Source organism: Leguminivora glycinivorella, chromosome 9 (genome assembly GCF_023078275.1).
Source record: "Leguminivora glycinivorella isolate SPB_JAAS2020 chromosome 9, LegGlyc_1.1, whole genome shotgun sequence".
Taxonomy (NCBI): Eukaryota; Metazoa; Arthropoda; class Insecta; order Lepidoptera; family Tortricidae; genus Leguminivora; species Leguminivora glycinivorella.
Genome location: NC_062979.1, coordinates 8,540,788 through 8,565,685, shown reverse-complemented (window position 1 = coordinate 8,565,685; position 24,898 = coordinate 8,540,788). Strand labels below are relative to the sequence as shown.

Below are 24,898 nucleotides of genomic sequence, written 5' to 3'. Positions count from 1 at the left end.
CAACTAGCATTCCGGAATTGGGATTTGTATGAATATCCACTTTTACCTAAAACAACAAAACATGCATGGTCAGTAAAAACCGCTTCCCAGTTAGAAAAGCCTAGATATGTTATATTAGCATTACAGACTGATAGAAAACTAAACAAACTAAAAAATTCTACTATATTTGATCACTGCAATATAACTAACGTCAAATTATTTTTAAATTCACAGTACTTTCCATACGATCCTCTTAATTTAAAATTTAGCGAAGACAAATTTAGTATATTATACGAAATGTATGCTAACTTTCGTCAGTCGTATTATGGGGTCGGTGTCGATCCTCTGCTTAATCTGAACACATTAAAAAAAACTCCTTTATTTGTAATAGACTGCTCAAGGCAGAACGATTCATTAAAAACTGGCCCAGTTGACGTTCGAATAGAAATCGAGTCCTCAGAAGACATACCTGATAAAACGACAGCCTATTGTTTAATTATAAACGATCGGCTTGTCGAGTATAAACCTTTGAGTAATATAGTAAGGAAATTATCATGAATGTGATTTTGGATGTTCAAGGATTTAAAAATGAAAATAATCAATTTATACCAAAAGAAGTGGCGATTATTTCTCAAAAAAGTTTTCTTGTGTTTCTGATCAGCCCTCCCCATCCGTTCTATACCTTAACAAAGAAAGAACGTTCACAAGTCTCTTGGGTGGAAAAATACAAAGGAATATTATGGAATGAAGGCTATGTATCATATTTTAATTATAAGAATTTGATTGTTGATTACTGTAAAGGTAAACACATTTATACAAAAGGTTATGAAAAAGTGCAGTGGGTGAAAGAAATAACAGACAGTGATAATTTTTATAATTTAGAACATTTTGACTGCCCAAATTTAAAGACTTTATGCGAAAAATATTCAAATAAATGTGATATTCAAAATTGTATATATCATGCTAATGTCTGCGCTTTTAAAAATGTATCATGCCTGAATAAGTGGTGTATAGAAAATAATGTTTTTTTTACAAAATAAAATATAATCATGAATACCTGTGTTATTATTTTAAAATTATGATGATCTATAAAACAAAATAATATAGGTAATAAGTAATTTTAGTACCATCATAAATATCAAACCTAAAGTCACTCGAACCAATTTGCAAATAAATAATCAATTAAAAATGGACAACAATGTGGAAGACATCGATGAAGTTCTTATTTATCAATGTCATATACCGACATGGACACCATATATTATACTGGTTTTCGAGTATTGGCATGAGTAATCAGAAAAGATAAATGGTTCGTATAGACTTGGTTACAAATTTGAATGTTTGAGTGTTACTTTTAGAATTGAATCTGATAAATCAGAACTTACTAACATCCTGCTACCTCGCTACTTGAAAAGGTGACTTCTTGAATGGACACAAAATGAGTAATTATTTGAATGATCGATCGATTAAAATTAGTATTCTAATGTGTAATATTGGTGGCACCTGGATCTTCTTTGATCCAGGTGCACCAATATTACACTACTAAGGGCCAGATGCAGAAGGCGGTGATCTTGGACACGGCGCGTATAGTCCGACGGTTCCTCTCTCTCTGCAGCCCTAACCACCGGCAGCTTGGGCCCTGCCCCGCTGCTGGCGGCACCCTAGGTTAGGTTTTTTATAATGTGTTTTATATATTTTGTATTGTTTTGTATTGTGGTTTTGTATTTTACTTTTATAATCATATTATAAAACCTAGCCTAAGAATTAAAATGAATAAAGAGGAATAATAAGGAGTTCGAAGTATTTAATCAAGAGCAAAATTATAGGTGGGCTCTCCATGTAACCTCCTTAAAGTTTCCGGTACAAAAACCTTTCTTTATACATGTTTATTTGAAGACATGCGAGGGCCTGATGGTTGAGGATATTAATGAGGCCCTTGTATTAGCATAAAGTAATTACTATTTTTTTCTGTTCTAAATACATAAAAAAAACCGGTCAAGTGCGAGTCGGACTCGCTCACCGAGGGTTCCGTACAAACTTTCAATAGTTGAATCATTAAAATGTTATTCATAGAACTCTACAGATTTGACTAAATGTAATATGTGGGAAATTGAGTCTTGAGGGCCCTCAAGACTCAATTTCCCACATATTACAAGTTATATTTTAATATACAATTTTATTGTTAGACAACGTCCAAATAAAATCAAGACTATTCGACTTCAATAGTTTACGACTTACGACATGTCGCAAGGACGCTCCTGAACCGACCTCATTATATCAGGAAAAACGCGATGTAGGAAATGAGCGTTCAACGTACAGCGACATCTAGTAAACTAATGCGCGCGAGCTAGTATGGAGGATGATTTTTATGGAATAATTGTTTATTGCGTGAACCGATTTTAACCATTTTGCCTCTATTTGAAAGCAGGTAATTTCATTGTTATTTTGTTAAAAAATACAGGTACAATAAACACCCGCAAGGGTGTTGAAATTGAAAATGTAAATCTGAAAGGTTTTTTATAAATATAAAAAAAAGTTTTCAAGATACGTGTACGATTTTATTTTTCCTGTAATATTCATTATAATAGCCATGTTTGGTGAAAATTTCATAAATTTATGTTGGTAAACTTCGGAGATAAGGGGGGGAACGTTATTTTTTTTTACATTTTCCTTCAAAAAACATTTTTTTTCCACAACCAAAAAATAGTTTTGATATGTACAGTTTGAGTTCTTTCTAACGATACCCCACTTGACCTAGTTACTTGAAATTTTCAGTTTGCCCCCCCTTTCATTTTGGCCATTTTCTATCATTTATATTAATTAATAAAAAAAAAGAATCTTTCAACTTGTAAAGGTTCACAATGTTTATAACTATTCCAAATTTCATATCGATAGCATAAGTAGTTCTCGAGATATTTAACAATGTGACAGACGGACAGACAGACGGACAGAGTCGCACCATAAGGGTTCCTGTTGTACCTTTTTGGTACGGAACCCTAAAAACATGAGTATTAGGAAAGGCTGCTTACCTTTGCTTAGCTGGATTTACATGAAACCTGTTAAGCCGATTCGGAATTAATAATTTGTTTCGAATTTTATCTTGTTTTGATGCTAAATATCATCACTATCAACTCAGGCATCTCATTCGCACTGGTGCAAGTGAAATGTCTAATGCTGCCGGCTGCCGGCGCTGGCTTGACCACTGCCTGGTTACGCAATCGGCTTGGGACACTATTTTAGATATAAGTGTAATTTATGACGTCTTTTGTTCAGACCATTATCCGTTGTGCATTGAATGCTGTTTGGAACTTGTACCGCCTAAATATGTATTAAATAATAATTTTGAATGTAATAAAGTAATTTGGGGTGAGAGGGATGAAATACAAGTAGAAAAATATTATGAATTATGTAATGACGGATTAAATTCAATTGATTTTCAAGAGTTTGACATTTGTTATAATATAAATTGTAATAATAATTGCCATCGCCATTTAATAGATTGTTTATATAGAGATATCGTTAATATTTTATCGAACGCTGCAGTGCAAAGCTATCATCAAGCTTGTAGTCGTAAGAGAAAGGGTAAAAAGGTAGTGGGCTGGAATAAACATGTCCGGGACGCGTACGGGCAGGCCAGGATGCACTATCAGGCGTGGGTCAACTTTAATAAGCCGATGTCGGGAGTGATTTACGAAAATATGTGCGCGAGTCGTAAAATATTCAAAAGCAAGTTAAAATGGTGCCAAAATCATCAAGAGCAAATTAAATTAGACATTTTAGCGTCGCATCATAGTTGTAAAAACTTCAAACAATTTTGGAAGGCTGTTAAGAAATCGGATGGTCATTCTGGCGTACCCGTAAGCGTCGAAGGAGTGAGTGAGCCGGAATCCATTGCTAATATGTTTGTTGGTCACTTTAAAATAGATTCTCCACTTGGCCCAGCGCAGCAAAGGGTTGATGACGGGGCCTGTCGTGAGTCGGACTTTGTACGTTTTACGTCCGAACAGGTCGAATATGTAATTAAAAAAATGACCAGAGGAAAGTCACCGGGTCACGACGGGCTTAGTATTGAACACTTACAGTTTGCGGGCAAACGGCTATTTGCAGTTCTCTCTAAGTTTTATTCGGTATGCATGTCTCATTCTTACCTTCCCCATGACCTAATGAAGACTATTGTAGTGCCTATTCTTAAAGATAAAACTGGCGATGTTTCTAGCAAGTCAAATTATCGGCCCATCTCGCTTGCTACTGTACTGGCTAAGGTACTCGATAGGCTACTGGACGCACAACTTGGGAAGCATTTAAATTTACACTATGCACAGTTCGGGTTCCAACCCGGGCTTTCCACAGAAACAGCCATCTTAAGTCTGAAGCACACGATACAGTATTACACTGAGCGTCAGACACCGGTATATGCCTGCTTCCTGGACTTGTCCAGGGCATTTGACCTTGTGTCGTATGATGTGCTTTGGAATAAGTTAAGGGAGCAAAAGTACCGGCGGAGCTACTCAGGATCTTTCAATATTGGTACCTTAATCAGAGCAATAGTGTCAGATGGGCCGGTAGGTTTTCTCAGACGTACAGGTTGGAGTGTGGGGTGAGGCAGGGGGGGATAACCTCTCCCAAGCTCTTCAGCCTGTATGTGAACGACCTGATCGAGGGATTGAGCAGAACTCCGGTAGGGTGCAGAGTTGATGATGTTAGTGTCAACAACATCAGCTACGCAGACGATATGGTGCTGCTCACTCCATCGGTCAGAGCTATGAGAAAACTACTAGGCATATGTGAAGAATATGTGGGTAAGCATGGTTTACTGTATAATGCTAAAAAAGCGAATATATGGTGTTTAAGGCCGTCGGGGGCAAGCTACCGGAAAGTGTACCAGTCATCAAACTTAATAATAATGAACTTAAGCGTGTACACGCATTTAAGTATCTGGGACACTACGTCACCGACGACCTTAAAGACCAATTAGACATAGAGAGGGAGCGTAGGGCGCTGGCAGTACGATGCAATATGCTGGTAAGGAGGTTTGCACGTTGTAGTCAACAGGTAAAAATAACTTTATTTAAAGCCTATTGTCAAGTCTTCTACACGTGCAGCCTCTGGACTAGTTATTCGCAGAAGACCATCAGTGCCCTGCGCGTGCTTTACAATAATGGTTTCAGGATGTTGTTGGGGCTGTCTCGTTTCTGCAGCGCATCAGGTATGTTCGCACAAGCTCGCACGGATGACTACTATGCCATAATACGCAAAAGAACTGCCTCGTTGCTTTGTAGAGTGCGGGCCAGTACCAACCCCATCCTGGCCACTATAGCCTGCCGATATGACTCACCTATAGCGCGGCATTTTGAGTGTGTCATGACCGCCACTAGGTGAGTGTTTTATTGTTTTATTGTTGTATTATTGTGTCGACTTTTTGTTTATGTTATACTAACAGGTAGTTTTTAAAATATCCAATAATGTATAAGTACTAACCATTATGGGCCCTTTGTTGTCTGATATAATAAATAAATTATTATTATTAATGACGCAAAAATGTCAACTGTGTAACGTTTCTAATATGTGAGCGTGTTTAGTAAAACGTCCCACTTTGTCGGTTACCATTCAGGCGAGTTTTACTTGTATCTTTATATGAATAAACTGACAAAGCGGCTTTATAGCAATCGACAAAGTGGGTCGTTTTTCCGTGCACACTCACATATGTAGATTGTTAAATCAACAGCGTCAATGCTTTGATTGCGTAAGATTAAGTCCTTCAAAAATTTTATTATTATTTTCCATGATGAATAGTATCCGATAGGAGACAGTTATTAATATTAATCTATAATTATAACACTTCGTTCGCTCTTACACACTTTACACCAGCGAATTTTCTTTGAAACTCGATGAACTCGTACATAACTATAATATATACCTACCTACTTATATCAAACTACTAAGTATAATATCGTCGTTGTAGAATACTGAGGGATATACGTACAAAGCACTGCGACTTCAAGCTATTTCCAAACATCGGTTTTGGCCTTAACCAGTAAATCCCGATGAGTTATGACCTTATTTTGTCTGGGCTAAGAAAACACGTGCAAGGAAGCCTCCTTGTTTTAGAAAAGGTATCAAGTCTGTATAATTAGACTCCCCGGAAAGGGAACAGACAGGAAATTAGTACTTCCCTTTTATGTTAGAACCAGTTTATTTTCGTTACGACGACTCTCATTAAAACAAAAAAAAAAAAAAAAAAATATTGGAGACACCTTACACAGATCAACTTAGCCCCAAACTAAACAAAGTTTGTAATGGGTGCTAAGCGACGATATACATACACATACTTATATACATATCTATGCTCATCACACAAACAAATGGCCTTACCGGGATTCGAATCCAGGACCGCGGCTTAGCAGTCACTACCGACTGAGCCAGATCGGTCGTCAAATAAAAAAAATTAAAAAATGATATATTTTTTATTTTGATATCTGTCATCATTATGTTGTAAATTATAGCCTCGGCTTATTCGCATACAGAAAGCACATCTTGCTTACGCTTGCGTTTTCGTAGCCAACCAGTGATATCCTGCTTGTACAGTCGAGTTCATAAATATGTGTACATTTTTTCATCTTATTGAACCAGTTAAGGTGAAGAAATGTACACATATTTATGAACTCGACTGTAGATGACAGTCACTACGGTCCGGGACTAGTCATTTCGGCTAGCCCAGAAGGCCCGCCTCAATCTTCCTTTTTTATGATGGGTGATCACGTGATGGATTCTATACAAAATTGGCATGTCCAATGCCTGATCATGGATCCATTCAAGCGTGGGGCCGTTCGAGTTCTTATTATGACTATGAGATCCATAACAACTATGATTGGACCTATCAGTAGGTACACATTTAGTGTTCGCCATTCATCCAGGGAAAAAAAATATTTATGAAAAGCATTTTGCCCGCGGCTTCGCTCGCGTTAAATTCGAAAATTGTGGAATGCTCCATACAAACTTCCACCCCCCCCCCCCATTTTAGGGAAGTGGGGGGTTAGAAAGAGACAAAACGTAGCCTATGCCACTCGCCGTCCCTTCAACTATCTCCACTTAAAAAATCACGTCTATTCGTCGCTCCGTTTTGCCGTGAAAGACGGACAAACAAACAGACAGACACACTTTCCCATTTATAATGTTAGTATGGATTCCTTATGTTATCACCTACAGTCTAGCTACACATTTTATGGTATCAGTGATCTGGCTTAACAAGCCTACTGGAACTACTAAAAACTATTTATTTATCCATGGAAAAAGCCAATTTTTAAATATAAATTGTTCCTAAATTTTCTCCCACTCGTTTCACTGTGGTATGCAACTGAAAGACCTAATGGACAATAATCTTTATTATGAAGTCTTTCTAACCACTCTGACAATAGTTATTTGTTTTACAAGGGGGCAAAGTCGTTGTTGCACGTGCCAATATTGATACCCGAGCAAGCGAAAGATTCCAATATTGAACCGCGAGCGTAGCGAGTGGTTCAAAAAGTGGAATCTTGAGCGTTGCCAGGGTTTCAAGGCACGAAGGTTAATCAAAATTTGCCACCGTGTGAATCACAAAATTTTTCACCATACCAATACAAACAAAATGCTAACTATAAAACATCAAATTAAATAAAATCTATCAATTTATTCAATATTTATGATTCAAAATCATCATTCATAGTTAAATTCTACCAGTCAGCTTAAGACATCAAGTTAAAATTTCTATGAAATTACTTTGCACTCTTGTGGATAAAATGCAATTTTTCTATCTGGTTTCGAATAGCAAAGTAACAGTTGGTGTGGTGAAAATTTATAAATTTTCACTATTCTCATTTATTACCAAGATTCAGGTCGACTCAGTACGTTGAACTGGCTTTGATCAGAAGATGAAACATTTCAGGATAGGATCAACCCTAAGCCGCATATAAAGTGCGACCCGCAATTGTTATTCCGCACGCGGCTATGAACATGCATCGTTATTAAGCACTATGGAGCGGCACCTTATTACATTTTTAATATTCTTAAAGGTCTAGTTCAAACAGTATAAATGGTGAACTTTCACATTTCAGGCCGATAAAACGGCCGTCAGCCTATTGACCGGAAAGCATTCTTTAAAAAATATTTTGGTTAACCCTCTCAACACCCCGACCTTAAATATTGGCTACAGTGTTAAAAATTGGTGTTAATGGTGATCTTAGTTTCTGGACATAAAACCGAATTTCGGGACCGTAATAGTGATCTAAATAACCAATTATAGGTATATAGATTCTGAAAATTGAACCTTTGTTTTTTTATTCAAACAGTGTCTGATTCACGTTAGATTGTCGTTTACAACCTCTAATAATTCTGAACAAATCATCGTAGACAACATTCATCATATAGGCATTCATGCGTGACAGCCATTATAATATAATTACCTTCATTACTTAATTAACGATATTAAATTTGGATATCAACATTGCGCGGGCTATGCTCCCATAAACCAAAAAGAAAACAAACATTACACAACCGTCTATGGTCATTATGCAATTTTATCTCATGCAGTCGAGAAAACTAGGAACTAATGTTGTTTAGTAGCAAATGTGACTTAAAAATATGACAGTGGTGCCGCCCCGTGCCGCAGTTAAACTGCAATAGTAAGTTTGTAAAATGTATGACGTCAACAAGATGGCGGCTCCATTGATAAAGTGTCATGGCGGCGGCGTTGGCGCGAAGGCGCAGGCCCGGGGGTTATACAGCCATTGATAGAGTGTAAGAATCATTGTTTAGTACGACACGACAACGACATACATTTTTAGCCTGTACCTTCATATAAGAATTTGCTAAGGTTTTTAAGATTTTCGGAGAAGGGTATCTACCTAATAGACTACCGAGATAGTGTGTGTCATAATTAATTAATCGTATTGTCTGGCATGTACGGAGTTATCGTGCTTCATACTATTTTTCTGTTGTTCTGTCAAATTTGCTTGTTATTTGCGTAGCGAGGTCTGTATTTTGAACTTATCCTCGCTCAATGCAACCTTAACGCTGAAATTTTGTTCTGATTCTTGACAGACAGATCCTGCTTCCTGTCCTCACACATATTTGGTCGAAACCCAGTTTTAAAATATCCAATTACTTATAAATCGTTTATGTGTTTCTAAACTTGGCAACAAACAACACATAATAGAAAAGCACTCTATTGTATTTTCCATATAAGCATAAGCACTCACGGTACAGCTAAGTCACAGGCTAAGTAATCCTTGCGACTTGAAAATCGTTGACTATAAAGGCATCTTTGTAAGAGCAGCCTATTTTCAAACAGTGCAATAAAAGCTATAGGCTCGCTTCAGATGCCGCCCCAATCGCCGCTGGGTCGAACGCCTGGCAGAAACAAAACGCCGCGAAACAATTTCTAATTTGAATTTCGAACATTTTCGAAAACGGTTTAAACTCCGAAGTAACCGGTTTTACATTGAACGAGCCGGTGTGCATTGGTAAGTTTTCGATTTTTGTATTTTTTTTGTTGAACTAAAGTTTTAATTACAACTGCTTATTCAGTGTAGTTATATTTAAGTGTGTGTAGAAGGTAATTTTAACCTAAAGGCTGAATTTCACAAAAAAATTGTGTGGTGTGTGTAGACTGTAGAATGAATACGAAAATCAAAGTAGTTTTTATTGTAAAAAACTTTTTAAATACTAACAATGAATTCTATTGCGCTGATGTTTCAATCTAGAGTAAGTGTTAGTCTGTCAGTTAACTTGAAAGTTTGAGACAATTTGAAGAGCGAGTATAATAGGGTATTATGATTCCATCATCCTTGCGTCTCACTACAATTCCTTAACGGCTGACGTATAAGTGATCGTTCAAACTTGGAAACGTTCAAAGTGGAGACAGCACTTCAATTTAATCGAATTGTAAGATGTTGCTTAGGTTATAAGTACGATGTTATTGTTGAATGATAAAATCAAAGTTATTTTGAGAATTTCGGTCGCCATGTCGATGTCGCATACATAATGTATTACATTTCTTATCTTTAATAAAATACTTACGTACATTTTGGATGGAGTTTTGTGTAAGATAGCAATATTTATTTTCCGATTTAGATCGCACCTGGAGTTAATATTTCACGAAATTAAAATTGGAATCAGAGTAAATATTCTTCAGTCCCTATAATATTCTACGAGCGTTACGTGCTACGTAGCGTAGCTTGCTTTGCTACGGTTATGCGTTGTAGCATTCACGTGCTTTCAACGGTGAGCTACATTATACGGTTACTATTTACGCGGAGGCGTAGCTATGTGAAAACATGTTCTGTATTTAATTTAGTTTTATTCTGATTATGACCTTGTGTTTTTTTTTTTTTAGTTCGAATAGGTAGACGTTTGACCACGATTACACCTGATGGTAAGTGATGATGCGGTCTAAGGTGGAGCTCGCTTACCTATTGAGACAGCGAAACATGAAATAAAATCGTATGTTTTCTTAAAGTATACAGAGTGTCCCACGGCGATGCCACATGGAGGGAAAGTACCTTAAATATCATAGATAGCATATTTTGCTGAAAGAAGACTTCATTTTATTTTCAAAACTTAGTAAAAGTGCATTCAATTTTTTTTAATTTTTACTATGAGAACTTATACAGGGTGTATTTTGATAGCGGGTCAGTAAGGGCAGCTATGAGATCCCGTAGTCCTACATGAAAATAGTCTAAGGGGACCATCCATCAATTTCAAATTGATGAAAAATGGGATAGTTTACATATATTTACAGGAGGCATAGCGGAAAACGAATTATTATTATTTGGGGGCTGTTCAAGTATTACTCAGACACATATTTGCGTATATCAAATCAACATTTATTTAGTAAGTTAAGTTTACGGTCAGAAAGACCTCAGGATCGCCGCTTGGCGGAAAAAAATATTTACGAGTAGAAAACCCTCATTAATTGAATCAGATTGTTCCGAAATTGTTCTTGTACGGACTGGTTTTTAAAGCATATCACTGAGGGTCAATAACATCGATGCAATCTCACGAGCGTTGTCGTGGACGTGCCCGAATCATAGTATTCTCCGTATAACGAAATATCAGTACATAGTATGTGTTGTATTGCACGCGCAGGTCTCTCACCGCCGCGCAGGTGTAGTTGGACCATAACTCGACAGTATACACGCTTGTACAAAAACTGAGGAACAGCTGTCTTTTTACGCTGTCACTACATTTGGTGAATCTTCTAGCCAACATGTTCGCCCTTACTGCGGTGGCTCGCCTCTGCCTTTCTATGTCCTCCTGGTCTTTTAAACCGGACAACAAGATGTGGCCAAGATATTTGACTTCGTGTACTCTCCGCAATTGACAACATTTCATATTTTTGAGTACTACTTTTTATTGATTGGTTTGAAAGAACTCAAGCAAAGAAATTTTTTTATTTTTCCAAGAACTGCTATTTTAATGAGAAAATCCCTTCTTATTACTACTTCGAGCAAAAAGAGCGTAAGTTACAAACGTCAAGACACAGCTTCGTGACGTCACATGTTGTTTCATACACCTAAGAAAAACTGGAAGATTTTTTTGGTATAGTGGCAGCTTTAAATCAGCTATTTGACGTCACTTCCCCTTTAAACTATTTTAAGATTTTTATACTAAAAATACGGAAAAAAAATTAAAAAAATTATTTATGTGATCTACAAGCGTGTATCTCGAAATGGTTTTCGATTTAGGGACATTGAAAATTTTGAAACGTTGTCAATTGAACTCCATCAAGCAAAAGAGGTGGTACATGTGTGGGCATATGTGCTGCCTCCATGAGCATAAATTCAGACTTGTCCGGATTGTATCTCATGTTATGCTGGCTGGCGTATCTCTCGCATTCTGCAAGTAACTTACGCATAGCTCCCACAGATGGTGCTAGTAGGACCATATCGTCTGCATATGCGATGTGATTTATCATTTGCCCATTGATAGAGCAGCCAACCTCGGTACTGGTCAAAGCCTGCGACAGCCCATCCATGTACACGCTGAAGAGAGCCGGAGACATACTGCCTCCTTGTCTCACGCCACAGTTTAGCCCGCTGGCTGTGGACAGAGTTGACTTCCACCTTACTACGTTCTTCTGCTGGGAATACCACTTCTCCAGTATCTTAATAATTGGCGTGGGCGCTTTCCGTTCCCGTAGTTTATTCCACAGCAATTGGTGGTCAAATACAACTCAAGTGGACTTTCTATCACTACAGGAGTTGTGCCATCAAGATGCAAAACCAGGACCCTCAAAAAGGAAAAAGTAAAATGTAAATAATTCTGTTTTATTTTTCTAATTTACTAAACTTCAAAAGTTTTACTGTATTTTATTTCTTCATTAGTAATAGTCAAATCGATGCAAAGTTAGCTTAGACAATTTTTTCAGATAAACGGATATCAAAGAAAGTAAGATCGAATAGATAGCACTTTCAACCTAAAACTTTTAGCGTAAACTATTTTACCTTAACCAATCTACCAGACTCTTGGCTTCTCTATTTATAGATTTTTTTTTGTTTTCCCAAGTAAATATTCGTCTTACTGACCTTTATTTACACTAAAACTAAAGCAAAATAAATTTTATACAATGTTATATTGCAATATATATCATATCATGAAGTATTTTGCAGATATTTGTCTAAAAATATTGGCAAAACGCTACATTTTATAAATGCGTCAAAAATTAACCTTTTTTGACGCTTCATATCTCGAAAACTATTTGACGGACATTGATAAGAAAGATGTCAAACTGTTTCAAATTTAATGCGCTTTCAACATTACACAGCAACTTTTGACCAAAAACGCATAGTTTTTTAATAAAAAAATAAAAACCAAAAAAAGTCCGATTTTTTACTTTTTTTTTTAAATTACGAAGTTAGCACACTTTTTTTTTGCTTGCAAAATATAGTCTTACATTCCCCCAAGGACTCCAAATAACATACTAAAAATCCAGCTTTACATCACACTTTGTTTTTTTAGCCGATTTTCATGTAAGATTTGACCGGTGTAAAGTTTTTATATAAGAAACTGATAATTTTGATCGTATTGAACCAAATATGAACCTGCGATCTGTTGGATCGTCGGTCCAGTCAGTTTTAACAAGCTATCTAAGCTTATCAAAATAATGAAATTGTAGAAAAAATGTTTACCTGTAATGAAAACTGATCGTTTTCCTACGTATTTATTCAAACGCTGGTGACAATTTTTGCGATAGACACTAATCACGTATTCATTTCCATCTAGATAACACACCCCTAGCTGAAAAGGTCGGCAAACCAACTTTTGTAGGATAAGCCCCCTATCTGGTTTCTAACCAATTACCTCTAGGAATTAGGCATAGGACTTTAGGTCGGACTAAGCTACAATGTCACTATTATATTAAAGTAAATGGAACGTTTTCGTCCTTTTTGTGCCTTTATAGACGTAGGATTAAGTATGGCAGACGTTCTGTATTTAATATGTATTTAGATTATTATAATGAAACTTATATGAGACTAGGTTCTGCCTGAGGCTACGCTCGCGTTAGAAAGAGTCAAAAAATAGCCTATGTCACTCTCCAGTTGAAGGGATTCAACTATCTCCACTTCAAAAATCACGTCAATTCATCGCTCCGTTTTGCCGTGAAAGACGGACAAACAAACAGACACACACACTTTCCCAAGTATAATATTAGTAAGGATTTATTATACAGAGCGGTCCGTATTTTTCTAGTTACGATTTTTTTAAAGTCATAAAGTGTATTGGACTCAATAAAAACAAACTCAAATTTGAGCCGATTAAAGGATTATTATTTTTTTTTAAATTACGAATACAGGATTAAAACGATCCACGAAATTTTAAACCTTCTAATTTGAAGGATTATATTTTTACACATTAAAGATCTTTTATGATGCAAATGGGAGCAATTTACTTCAAACGATTTTTAGGTAGCAGAATACTACAAAGAAAATACAGAGGATTTGAATAAGAAACTCGTCCAGGCCTTATTCTTGGAGCTTTATTTGAATTGTTATTAAATTAAAAATATGACAATAAAGGAAAAGACTCGAATATAAATACCTAACTCAATAAACGAGACGAGCCCCAATAATTTATTCGGTAAAATTGTAGCAATATTCTACGTGTAAGTAGGTCCCTATAGTTATAACCAGAGATCGGATTTTTGTGCGTCATGTCATACTAAAAGTCATTAAAATGACGTAAGTCACTAAGAATGTCGCAAATCCGTCCAATCTCTGGTTATAACATTCAGGCTGGACCAATTTCAAGATATTTTTTTATTTTCTGTCGATTCCACGCATGGAAAGACAAAACTCTGTAGACGCATTTTTGTGGTCAAGACGTCGTATGTTATGGTGTCATATTGGTTTTACGATACTTATATCCATACTTCCATACTAATATTATAAATGGAAAAGTGTGTGTGTCTGTTTGTTGTCCGTCTTTCACGGCAAAACGGAGAGAAGAATTGTCGTGATTTTTTAAAAGGAGATATTTGAAGGGACGGAGAGTGACATAGGCTACTTTTTGTCTCTTTCTAACGTGAGCGAAGCCGCGGACAAAAGCTAGTAATATATAAGTACGGTTATTTTGAATATGGCTGAGTTTGTTCACCCATACGATTAATGTATTTTTCTAACTCTTCAGACCCTTGGGAAGGTCGGGAACTGACACGTTTCTACTCTCAATTTAAATAGAATTTTATACTTGACGTAATTGAATTCCAAAATAGTACCCAAAATTGGGCTGACAATTTTATGTTAACTTCATTTGTCTACTTAAAACGTAGTTTGATAAGATAATATTATTAATGTTAAGTTTAGTGCTACGTTGAAATTGTGTGCAACCATGAGATATTATTTTCTTTACTCGTAATTACATAATTGGTACAGCAACTATACTTAATTTAATTGCTTTGGTCTACTATTGTTACTACATATTTCAGTTTAGACTGCAGGCACAATATAAAAGCTCTACAAAACTGTATGTAAAATTCCTGCAAACTCCCACTTTTATTATAAAACCTTTCTAGAAAATGTAAATGTGGGGGTAGTCCTCACATTTTTCCGGAGGCTTTTAATACACGATGGATATTTTCCGTCTGTCGAGTGGGTGTTCATTGAAAATGTAGTAACCGGTTCAGAATGGGTAAATTGGGTAATATTTGTAAACGTGGGTTGAATGTTGATGTTCAGGTGGTCGCTACAAGTTTTGCGTCTCAATCTTTAAGACGCTACAGGAGCGAAGCTGCTAAAATGGAAAGGAGCCCCCTTTCAAATTGAGAATTTAGTTAAATAAACTTGTAGCGGCGTTTAATTGGTGAGGCTACTTACATTTGTCCAGAGGCGCTTGTGGGGCCACGTGGAAACACTTTGGGAAAATCCTCACACTAAAACGATTGTCACATATAAACGGAAGCTTAGGTCACTGGTCGGAATATCACTTAAAATGTCAATTTTCACGTTTATGTCGCGCCGGTGCACCGATAACTATTTTTTAATTCGTATTAACGGGAGCGCAGATCATGGCGCTCGCACGGTCGAAGAGAGAGTTTTTTCTATATATCCGCCAGGTGCCGTGGCAGGCGCACCGGAAAGTCGCTTTGGGACTTCTGTAATTGCCAGCTCCAAAAAACTGTGCTACATATACATGGAAAAAAGTATTCTTTCAAAATTGTGTTGCCTTGTATGTATGAAAATGAAATAACTATTTAACTATATCAAGAAAAGAAATTAAAACTAAAAATCTCTGTTCCTCGACGGAACATGCCGCTCACCTTAAAAGACACGGAGTGACTTTTAAAAGAAATAAAAAAAAGAAACTATACGAAAGTATACCAAAATATTTTATGAAACTTATATTTAACTTAACATTAAGAGTCGTAACGATTGTATAAGTTTATTCTAAAGGTAAGGGACAGACCTTCACAACAGGTCGTTTGAACAACGTGTTCCCGCTTTTCAATGTTACGACGCGAATAACTTGATCGCTGCCCGGATGGACAGCATGAACGCGCGCGAGTTTCCACTGCAGCGGCGGCAGGTGGTCGTCGCATACCACAACAACAGTACCTTCACGAACGGCGGGACCGCGGTCTTGCAGCCACTTTGTACTTTGTTGCAGTTGATGGAGATATTCACGACTCCATCGACGCCAGAAATGCTGGACAGCTTGTTGTATCCAGCGCCAACGTGTAAGACGATTAGGGTTCTCGTCTATCAGAGAAACGTCCGGTAGGGCCGTTAAGGGCTCACCGATTAAGAAATGGGCCGGCGTAAGAGGTAAAGGATCCGCGGAGTCCGAACTTAGAACGCAGAGCGGACGACTGTTTAATACAGCTTCGATTTGACACGTCAAAGTGTGCATACAATCATATGTTTGCGTTTGTGTACCTATTACGCGATGTAAATGAGTTTTGAAACTCTTAACAGCTGCTTCAAATAATCCACCGAAATGACTAGCATAAGGTGGTTGAAAATGCCAAGTTAATCCTTGTTTTAAAGTTTGTTGATTAAGGGCACTCATGACCGAATCATTACGTAAAAAAATATATAACTCTTGAAGGTAATTATTACAACCAACAAAGTTACGTCCGCAATCGGTATATATATCCGTACAATATCCTCGACGGGACGTGAAACGTCGCAACGCAGCTAAAAAACCTTCCGTGGAAAGTTCGGAAACTAACTCAAGATGTACAGCTTTAACGCTCATACATACGAAAACTGCAACGTAACATTTTATTATTTTTGCATTACGAACCTTATTAGCGCGTACGTAGAATGGCCCACAAAAGTCACAAGACGTTTTACTAAACACACGTGCGGGGCGTAGCCGAACCGAGGGTAACATTCCTATGCGCGGCTGGCAGCGAGTCGGTCGAGCGCGGAAGCATTTGATACAACGATGTACGCGGAGGCGAACAATATCACGACCAGAGATAATCCAGTATCGCTGTAAGAGCGAGTTTTGCACGCACTGCGAACCGGCATGTAGTTCCTTTATATGCGCATCGTCAATGATAAGATTTGTAAGAGGATGTCTTTTAGGTAAAATCAATTGATGTTTTGATTCAAAAGGTAAAAGTGATTTGTGAATACGTCCGCCGACGCGTAACAAACCATCCCTATCTATAATGGGCGTGAGACGCCGCAAACGAATTGACGGAAGTTTATTTGACGAAATCCTCTTAATGTCGTCTTCGAACACTTTTTGTTGTGTAATCAATATTAGTCGATTTAATGCAAAATTGTACTCTGGTACGGTGACGTACTTTGGGAATGTTTGTTTATGTTTCCTGCATTTATTGTAGAAACGAAATATGACTGCCGTGACGCGAACTAATTTACCTAGCGACGAAAATCGCGTTATAAGAGTGTCGTCGTCCGGGGAAGGAGGCAATGTGGACACACATGCATAACTAAGACTTGCCGAGTCATGTGTATTGCGTTTTTCCTCGTTCGTGTTTGCCACCGGTTTTGGTATAGGCCAGGAGTCGCGACTTTGTTGGAGCCATGTAGGACCATGGAACCACAAGTCATTTTGTACGAGCGCGGCGGGGAGCAGACCGCGAGACGCCGGGTCAGCGCTGTTATCAGCTGACGGGACGTGACGCCAACAGCGCGCCGGGACACGGGACAAAATCTCACTAGTGCGGTTCGAGACAAACGTTTTCCATTCGTGCGGGGGTGACTGAAGCCACGCGAGCACGACGGAACTGTCAGACCATGCGTACACTTGATCGGGGTGAATGTGACCACCGTAAAGATGCATAACTCTTTCAATTAATTTTGATAGGATAACACAACCCATCAATTCCATTCTAGGTATAGTAAGGCATACCCGAAGAGGTGCAACGCGACTTTTAGCCATGACTAAATAGGTTTGAACTCGCCCGGTGTTGTCCGTCAGACGTATGTAAACACATGCTGCGTATGCAATTTTGCTTGCGTCGGCAAATCCGTGAATTTCGATTGAATCGAAGTCGTCAGTATTGAAAATATGACGAGGAAAAGAAATTTGCGATAGGAGCGGTAGCTCGTTAATAAAACTCGTCCATGAGTTAATAATATCGATAGGGGTTCTGAGTCCCAGGAAATTTTGGCTAACCATAGCAATTGAATTAAATGTTTGGCAAACAATGTCACCGGAGATAATAACCCGAGGGGGTCGTAAATTTTTGCAATTTCGGAAAGAATCGCCCGCTTTGTACAGGCCTGCGAAGAACTTTGAACTTTGAAACTAAATGCGTCAGATCTTGGATTCCATTGAAGTCCAAGGACCTTGACCCCTTTGTCATTTTCCATTTCGGCAAAATGAACATTTTCGCGCCGCTCACCATGAAACTCTGTCGGTCGCGTGGCAGCGAGAATGGCTGGCGAGTTACTTTGCCACTTTCGCAATTCGAACCCGGCCGTGGCACAAATACCTATCAGCTCCTGCTGCAGATTGAGGGCTTCGGCTAAGGTATCTGCGCCGGTCACCACATCGTCGACGAACACGTCATTTAGGAGGACTGGCGAGGCGAGCGGGAAACGCTCGGCTTCGTCATGCGCGAGCTGTTTAATTGTGCGCAAGGCGAGATAAGGGGAACTACTGATACCAAAAGTAACGGTACGCAGCCTATAATCGCGCAGAGGTTCCTCTGGCGACTTGCGCCACAGGATGCGCTGAAAGTCCCTATCACTCTCACGTACAAGAATATTCCGATACATTTGTTTAATATCAGAACAAAATGCAACTTTATGTACTCGAAATTTTAGAAGTACATCTACTATGTCTAAGTGTAACTTAGGCCCTTTTAGCAACGCATCATTGAGCGCGTAGCCACTCGTTGTGCGACAACCAGCATCATAGACAACACGAGTTCGGGTAGTGTCGGAAATCTTCGACACCGAGTGGTGCGGGATGTAATAACTCGCGCCAGCGGGGGTTATCGTCCGCGAGCTCCATGTGGTTAAGATCCACATACTCCTGGAGGCACGCGTGATACTCCGCCTTCAGCTGGGGGTTTCGTTCTAGACGGTATTCCAGTTTGTGGAAACGTGCTAGAGCAATTTGCCGAGACTCGCCGAGGGGCGGTGCATCGGGCTTGAATGGCAGAGCAACTATGTATCGCCCTGTCTCATCGCGCGTATGCGTCTTTTGGAAAAAGGATTCGCATAGCTTTTCTTCGGGAGTGTAACTCCGCATCTCTGGAACTGACTCCAGCTCCCAAAACTTCTCGAGATTGTCGTTGTCGAACGACGTAAAACAAGTATGGCGTGGAGTCGAAATATTAGAAGTAAAGTTGACTTTACCCCTAGTAAATAACCAAATACACTATTGATTGCGGTGGGTGTGCCAGGTTTACCCCTGACTATACCCTCGCGAATGACATCCATGAAAATGTCCTCGCCAAGTATCATGTCAACCGGCTGAGGTTTATGAAATTCAGGGTCGGCTAGAGCGAGCCCTTGCAAATGAGGCCATTCCCCGTACGGTGCTAGTGGTACACTAGGCATTTGACGGGTTAATTTTGACAAAATAGTAGCCTCCAAAGGAATACTTGGACTTTGTTTGCCCTTGGGCGAAATTGAGCACACGAAGGTACCCCTAGGGTTGAGCGGTAAATCACCGACACCTACCAACGGCTCGCTGACATTTCGTCGCGGTAAATTTAATCGTTGCATACACGATTCAGTAATAAGAGCTGCTTGTGAGCCCCCGTCTAACATACAACGAATTGTAGCAATTTTATTACCTTCGTAATAAAGGTCAACCAACGCAGTTGACAGTAACACCGTATGAGGCTCAATACCTAAACCTAGATTATTTTGATTCACGCCGTGAACAGCTGATGGGCTCGGGACAGCGCCCGCGCCGGGCTGCGACTGCTCCGTTAGAGCGAGCGAGACGGCAACTAGTTCCGCGGCTTCATTGTTCGCCGGGAAGGGTCGCGTACGCGTAAGGTCCGAATCTAAATGAATTAAGGTGTGGTGCTTCTTATTGCACTTACGACACTTAAAACTTGATTTACAATTACGTAAGTCATGTCCGGAACATAAACAATTATAACAAATGTTATTTGTTTGAACAAATGTGAATCTATCTTTAGTAGACAAATTTAAAAACTCCAAACATTTGTGAAGGGCATGCGAGCCTTTGCACTTCACGCAAGATCGAACCTTATTCGTATCGACATACGGTCGAGTTTGGTCTGACGTATTCGTAATTAAAACCCGTTTAGGTGTAATTTGATTTGAAATTAAATTATTTTTATTTGTTGTACTTAAGGAATTATTTTTTGTGGACTGTATATGGGAAACTGTAATCATCTGTTCCGCCGTAAGTTCGCGCTCTAAGAATGTTATTAAGGTTTGGACTTTAGGTATTTCACTTGGGTTGGTTAAAGAACGTTCATATTCTTTTCGCGTATTAACGGGAATTTTACGTAATAATAAATTTAACAGAACGAAGTCCCATTCTTTAACCGGAAACTCCAAAACTTCAAGTGCTTTAATATTTTCGTGGTAAACATTAAGCAAATTTGCATAGCAACAACTGATGAGCGCGCGGAACAAGAATCGATATCGAATAATTTATCTAGATGTTGTGACGCAATAATGCGTTTGTTGTCATAACGGGATTTTAGAACATCGATCGCAATTGAATAATTACTTTCCGTTATGGGAATTGATTTAATTAAATTAAATGGTTCGTTTTTAACCGAAAGTAGTAAATACCTAAACTTTTCCGCGTCAGTGTAGGCATTGTTGTTGTGGACCAACGATTGAAATAAGTCGAAAAAGGCGGGCCAGCCCGTAGGTTCACCGTGAAATTCAGGAAGCGACAATTTAGGCAAGTTTCGACGGTCGTTCATAAACGTGTCGTGTTGGCTAGGCACAGGAATGCGGCTCGCTCGCCGCTTTTCTACATCTACCTCCTTTAGGTTATTTAAATGCGTAACTATCGCGTAATATAAATCGTTGAAATCATTTCGAATCTTGATGTTGGCTTCTTTGTTGAAGCTATTAGACTTAATTAATGCCTTTTCGATCTTAGTTTGAATTTTGGTAAACTTTCGCTGGTGCGCTGTTAAATCGGAAGTTCTTGAACGAAATTGTTCTATATTCGTTGCTGCGAACTGTAATGTTCGTTTTAATTCGTCGAGAATTAGATCTCGCTCGAATAAATCTTGTGTCATACACGATGTGTCGGTTTCGACACCGTCTGTAGGATTCGGTACCATTTTGCCGTGAGCAAAGATGGCGGAAATTACAATGAAAAATTGAACTACAAACGTATGTAATTGGAATGATGGGTACGTAATACCGCAAAATACACGGGCAACACAACGTGAGAAAGAAAAATCCGGATCGAACGGATCAAAAAACTATATGTAGCGGCGTTTAATTGGTGAGGCTACTTACATTTGTCCAGAGGCGCTTGTGGGGCCACGTGGAAACACTTTGGGAAAATCCTCACACTAAAACGATTGTCACATATAAACGGAAGCTTAGGTCACTGGTCGGAATATCACTTAAAATGTCAATTTTCACGTTTGTGTCGCGCCGGTGCACCGATAACTATTTTTAATTCGTAATAACGGGAGCGCAGATCATGGCGCTCGCACGGTCGAAGAGAGAGTTTTTTCTATATATCCGCCAGGTGCCGTGGCAGGCGCACCGGAAAGTCGCTTTGGGACTTCTGTAATTGCCAGCTCCAAAAAACTGTGCTACATATACATGGAAAAAAGTATTCTTTCAAAATTGTGTTGCCTTGTATGTATGAAAATGAAATAACTATTTAACTATATCAAGAAAAGAAATTAAAACTAAAAATCTCTGTTCCTCGACGGAACAAAACTAGTGCTATTAACAAGATTTACCCAAAAAAAATTCAACTCAGAACAACTCAGTAAAATATATTGCAAAAAAATCTTTAAAATCGAGGTTCCGTTCTCGACTGTTTCCTCCTTCAAACTTTAATCAATCGTAACGAAATTTGGGAATCTGAATAACAATGAAATAATCTGTGTAGGACCGTTTAGTGTTTTTGGCTAATTGTTACCAATTTTGAATACCGCACCTTTTTGTGCGCTATAATCAAAAGCCAAAAGCCGTTTTTGGAAATTTTTGATGGGCTCTACTTAGCGTCTTTAAAAATAAGAATATTAACAATATCAAAATGGTCCGACACAGATAAAAAAATAATAATCTGTGTTGAAAAAAATCTTCCTCTATCTTCAAAAACCAGGGAGGAAATAGTCGAGAGCGTTTGTATGGAGAATTGACCCCTCCTGTATCGTCTTAATGCTTGAGTTTTCTGGAAAGGATATTGTGTATTGATATCGGATTGATACAGTAAGTGTACCAACAATATTGAAATTAATACATGATATATGTAAAGCTGCGTTTTCGCTTAGTGTTTTGAACAGTTCTGAGCGAGCGTTTGTTCGTGCGTGCGCAAATGAAAACACTTGACTTCCATACCTTTATCACAGTATAATAAAGAGTACTATCGTACAGTATTGCCACTCCCGCTCCCCGCTGAAAGTGATGCCCACCCCCTCTCGGTTACCTCACAGTTACCGCCTGTCAAAAACGCGAACAGTCGACCTGTCATATTTCACTCATACAAGCATAGTACGCGTTCACCTACACGAGCTTAGATTGTGTGCTAGGAACACGCCTATTTCATATATTTGAGCGCTAGTGTCCGAGGTGTGCCTTTATCGCCGCAAGAACAAACGAATGCTCGAACAGAACTGTTCAGAACACTAAGTAAAAACGCAGCTTTAAACATTCGATTTCCGATACAAATAAATACACAGTTTTTTACAGTTAATAGATGATTTCTATTTTATATAAAATATTTCCTTTATCTATTTACGAACGTTCTATATAACTCAGCTTTCAAACAAAAAAAACTAAATCGAAATCGGTTCACCCGTTCGGGAGCTACAGTGCCACAGACAGACACACACACAGACAGACAAACAGACAGACAGACAGACAGACAGACAAACAGACAGACAGACAGACAGACAGACAGACAGACAGACAGACAGACAGACAGACAGACAGACAGACAGACAGACAGACAGACAGACAGACAGACAGACAGACAGACAGAAAGACAGACAGACACGTCAAACTTATAACACCCCGTCGTTTTTGCGTCGGGGGTTAAAAAGAACCATATTCAAAAATTGAAGTTGAACGACGACGGTTCCTAAAACACACTAAAAAAACCGGCCAAGAGCGTGTCGGGCCACGCTCAGTGTAGGGTTCCGTAGTTTTCCGTATTTTTCTCAAATACTACTGAACCTATCAAGTTCAAAACAATTTTCCTAGAAAGTCTTTATAAAGTTCTACTTTTGTGATTTTTTTCACATTTTTTAAACATATGGTTCAAAAGTTAGAGGGGGGACGCACTTTTTTTTCCTTTAGGAGCGATTATTTCCGAAAATATTAATATTATCAAAAAACGATCTTAGTAAACCCTTATTCATTTTTAAATACCTATCTAACAATATATCACATGTTGGGGTTGGAATGAAAAAAAAATATCAGCCCCCACTTTACATGTAGGGGGGGTACCCTAATAAAACATTTTTTTCCATTTTTTATTTTTGCACTTTGTTGGCGTGATTGATATACATATTGGTACCAAATTTCAGCTTTCTAGTGCTAACGGTTACTGAGATTATCCGCGGACGGACGGACGGACGGACAGACAGACATGGCGAAACTATAAGGGTTCCTAGTTGACTACGGAACCCTAAAAACCGGTTACGTTACGATTACCATACAGGTATAACCCGTTTCCGACAAGTCATCAATGTAACTGCAAGCCTATAAATTTGATTACCTACTGTAGAACTTAGAAACTTTGTAACCTGATTAAAATTAAATTAAGAGGCGCAGAATCCAAGCTCTAGTTTTTTGCGGATAATATTTGGAGCCGCGTAGGCGGTATGTTGATGTACACTTCAGTTCACTACCATACACGCCCATATTGCGAAGTGGCCCCGTCCCAGAAATAGAAATAGAAGTTCAATATCGGGGCTTAGCAAATAAACAAGTCAATTTAGCTGGTTTTAGGTTAGTACCTACTAACTTTAACCGGTGATAAATAATATCTACATAGGTACCTAATACTTAAAAACCGGTTATTATCTAACATTAGATCTCCAGGTAACCTAAACAAGATAATTGCAATAACAGTCAACAAAAAAAAGGTAATTCCTTAAAAATACCTTAAAGGCCTATTTCAGATTTAATCAAAGTAACTGTTTTATGCGTAGGTATTTAAACTTAGTTGCTCTCTGTAAATTTATTTACCTAAGGCACTGGTCTCACCGCGAGCACAGAATATATAATAGTACAAGTACAGAAGGCCCACTGCTTTGATGTTCACGAAATGCCGCCTTTTAAATGCCTACAAAATTCTAACAAAGAAACGAGCCGCACTTGCGCAGCGTCGGACGATAGGGTTGCCTATGGATTAAAATGAATTATAATACTCAGATAAAATGTTATACTATTATTGTCTTGGGTACTTTCTGGGTATATATACAGTATTTATATATTTTTGTGTAAGTCCCAACATCACAAGCCTTAATGAACTTTTCCGTGGGACTTAATCAATAGTAAATCTGTGTAAGATTGACCTATTTTATTCATGATGTCTATTTAACTAAGCATTATTAGCCATTCATACGTGGACATCGCATATAAAACTTTAAAAAAACTCGCGACGTAAAGTAACAATAGAAAGTGCAAACGTGTGTTCTATGAGAACGCGCGCCACCCCTGATTAGGCCGCGAACTCGCGGCCGCCAGCGTGTACTTGTAGCGCGGCGATAGAATCGCGGAGTGAGCCGCCCCTGCCGCGAGCTAGTAAGCTGTGAGCTATCGGC

The 24,898-nt window shown here is 38.6% G+C and overlaps 2 protein-coding genes across 2 annotated transcripts in view; both read left to right on the top strand.

Moving 5' to 3' along the window:
* Positions 1 to 4,729: 4,729 nt before the first annotated feature.
* Positions 4,730 to 5,474, top strand: LOC125229659. Its single transcript, XM_048134549.1, has one exon. It carries the CDS (start codon positions 4,819 to 4,821, stop codon positions 5,356 to 5,358), a length of 540 nt encoding a protein of 179 aa, XP_047990506.1. The 5' UTR covers positions 4,730 to 4,818; the 3' UTR covers positions 5,359 to 5,474.
* Positions 5,475 to 9,350: 3,876 nt separating this feature from the next.
* LOC125229401 (potassium channel subfamily K member 6-like) overlaps positions 9,351 to 24,898 on the top strand; it is a 144,387-nt gene continuing 128,839 nt past the window's right edge. The window contains exon 1 of the mRNA XM_048134229.1: positions 9,351 to 9,476. The gene's annotated coding sequence lies outside the window, so the exon portion shown is untranslated. The remainder of the gene's footprint in view (positions 9,477 to 24,898) is intronic.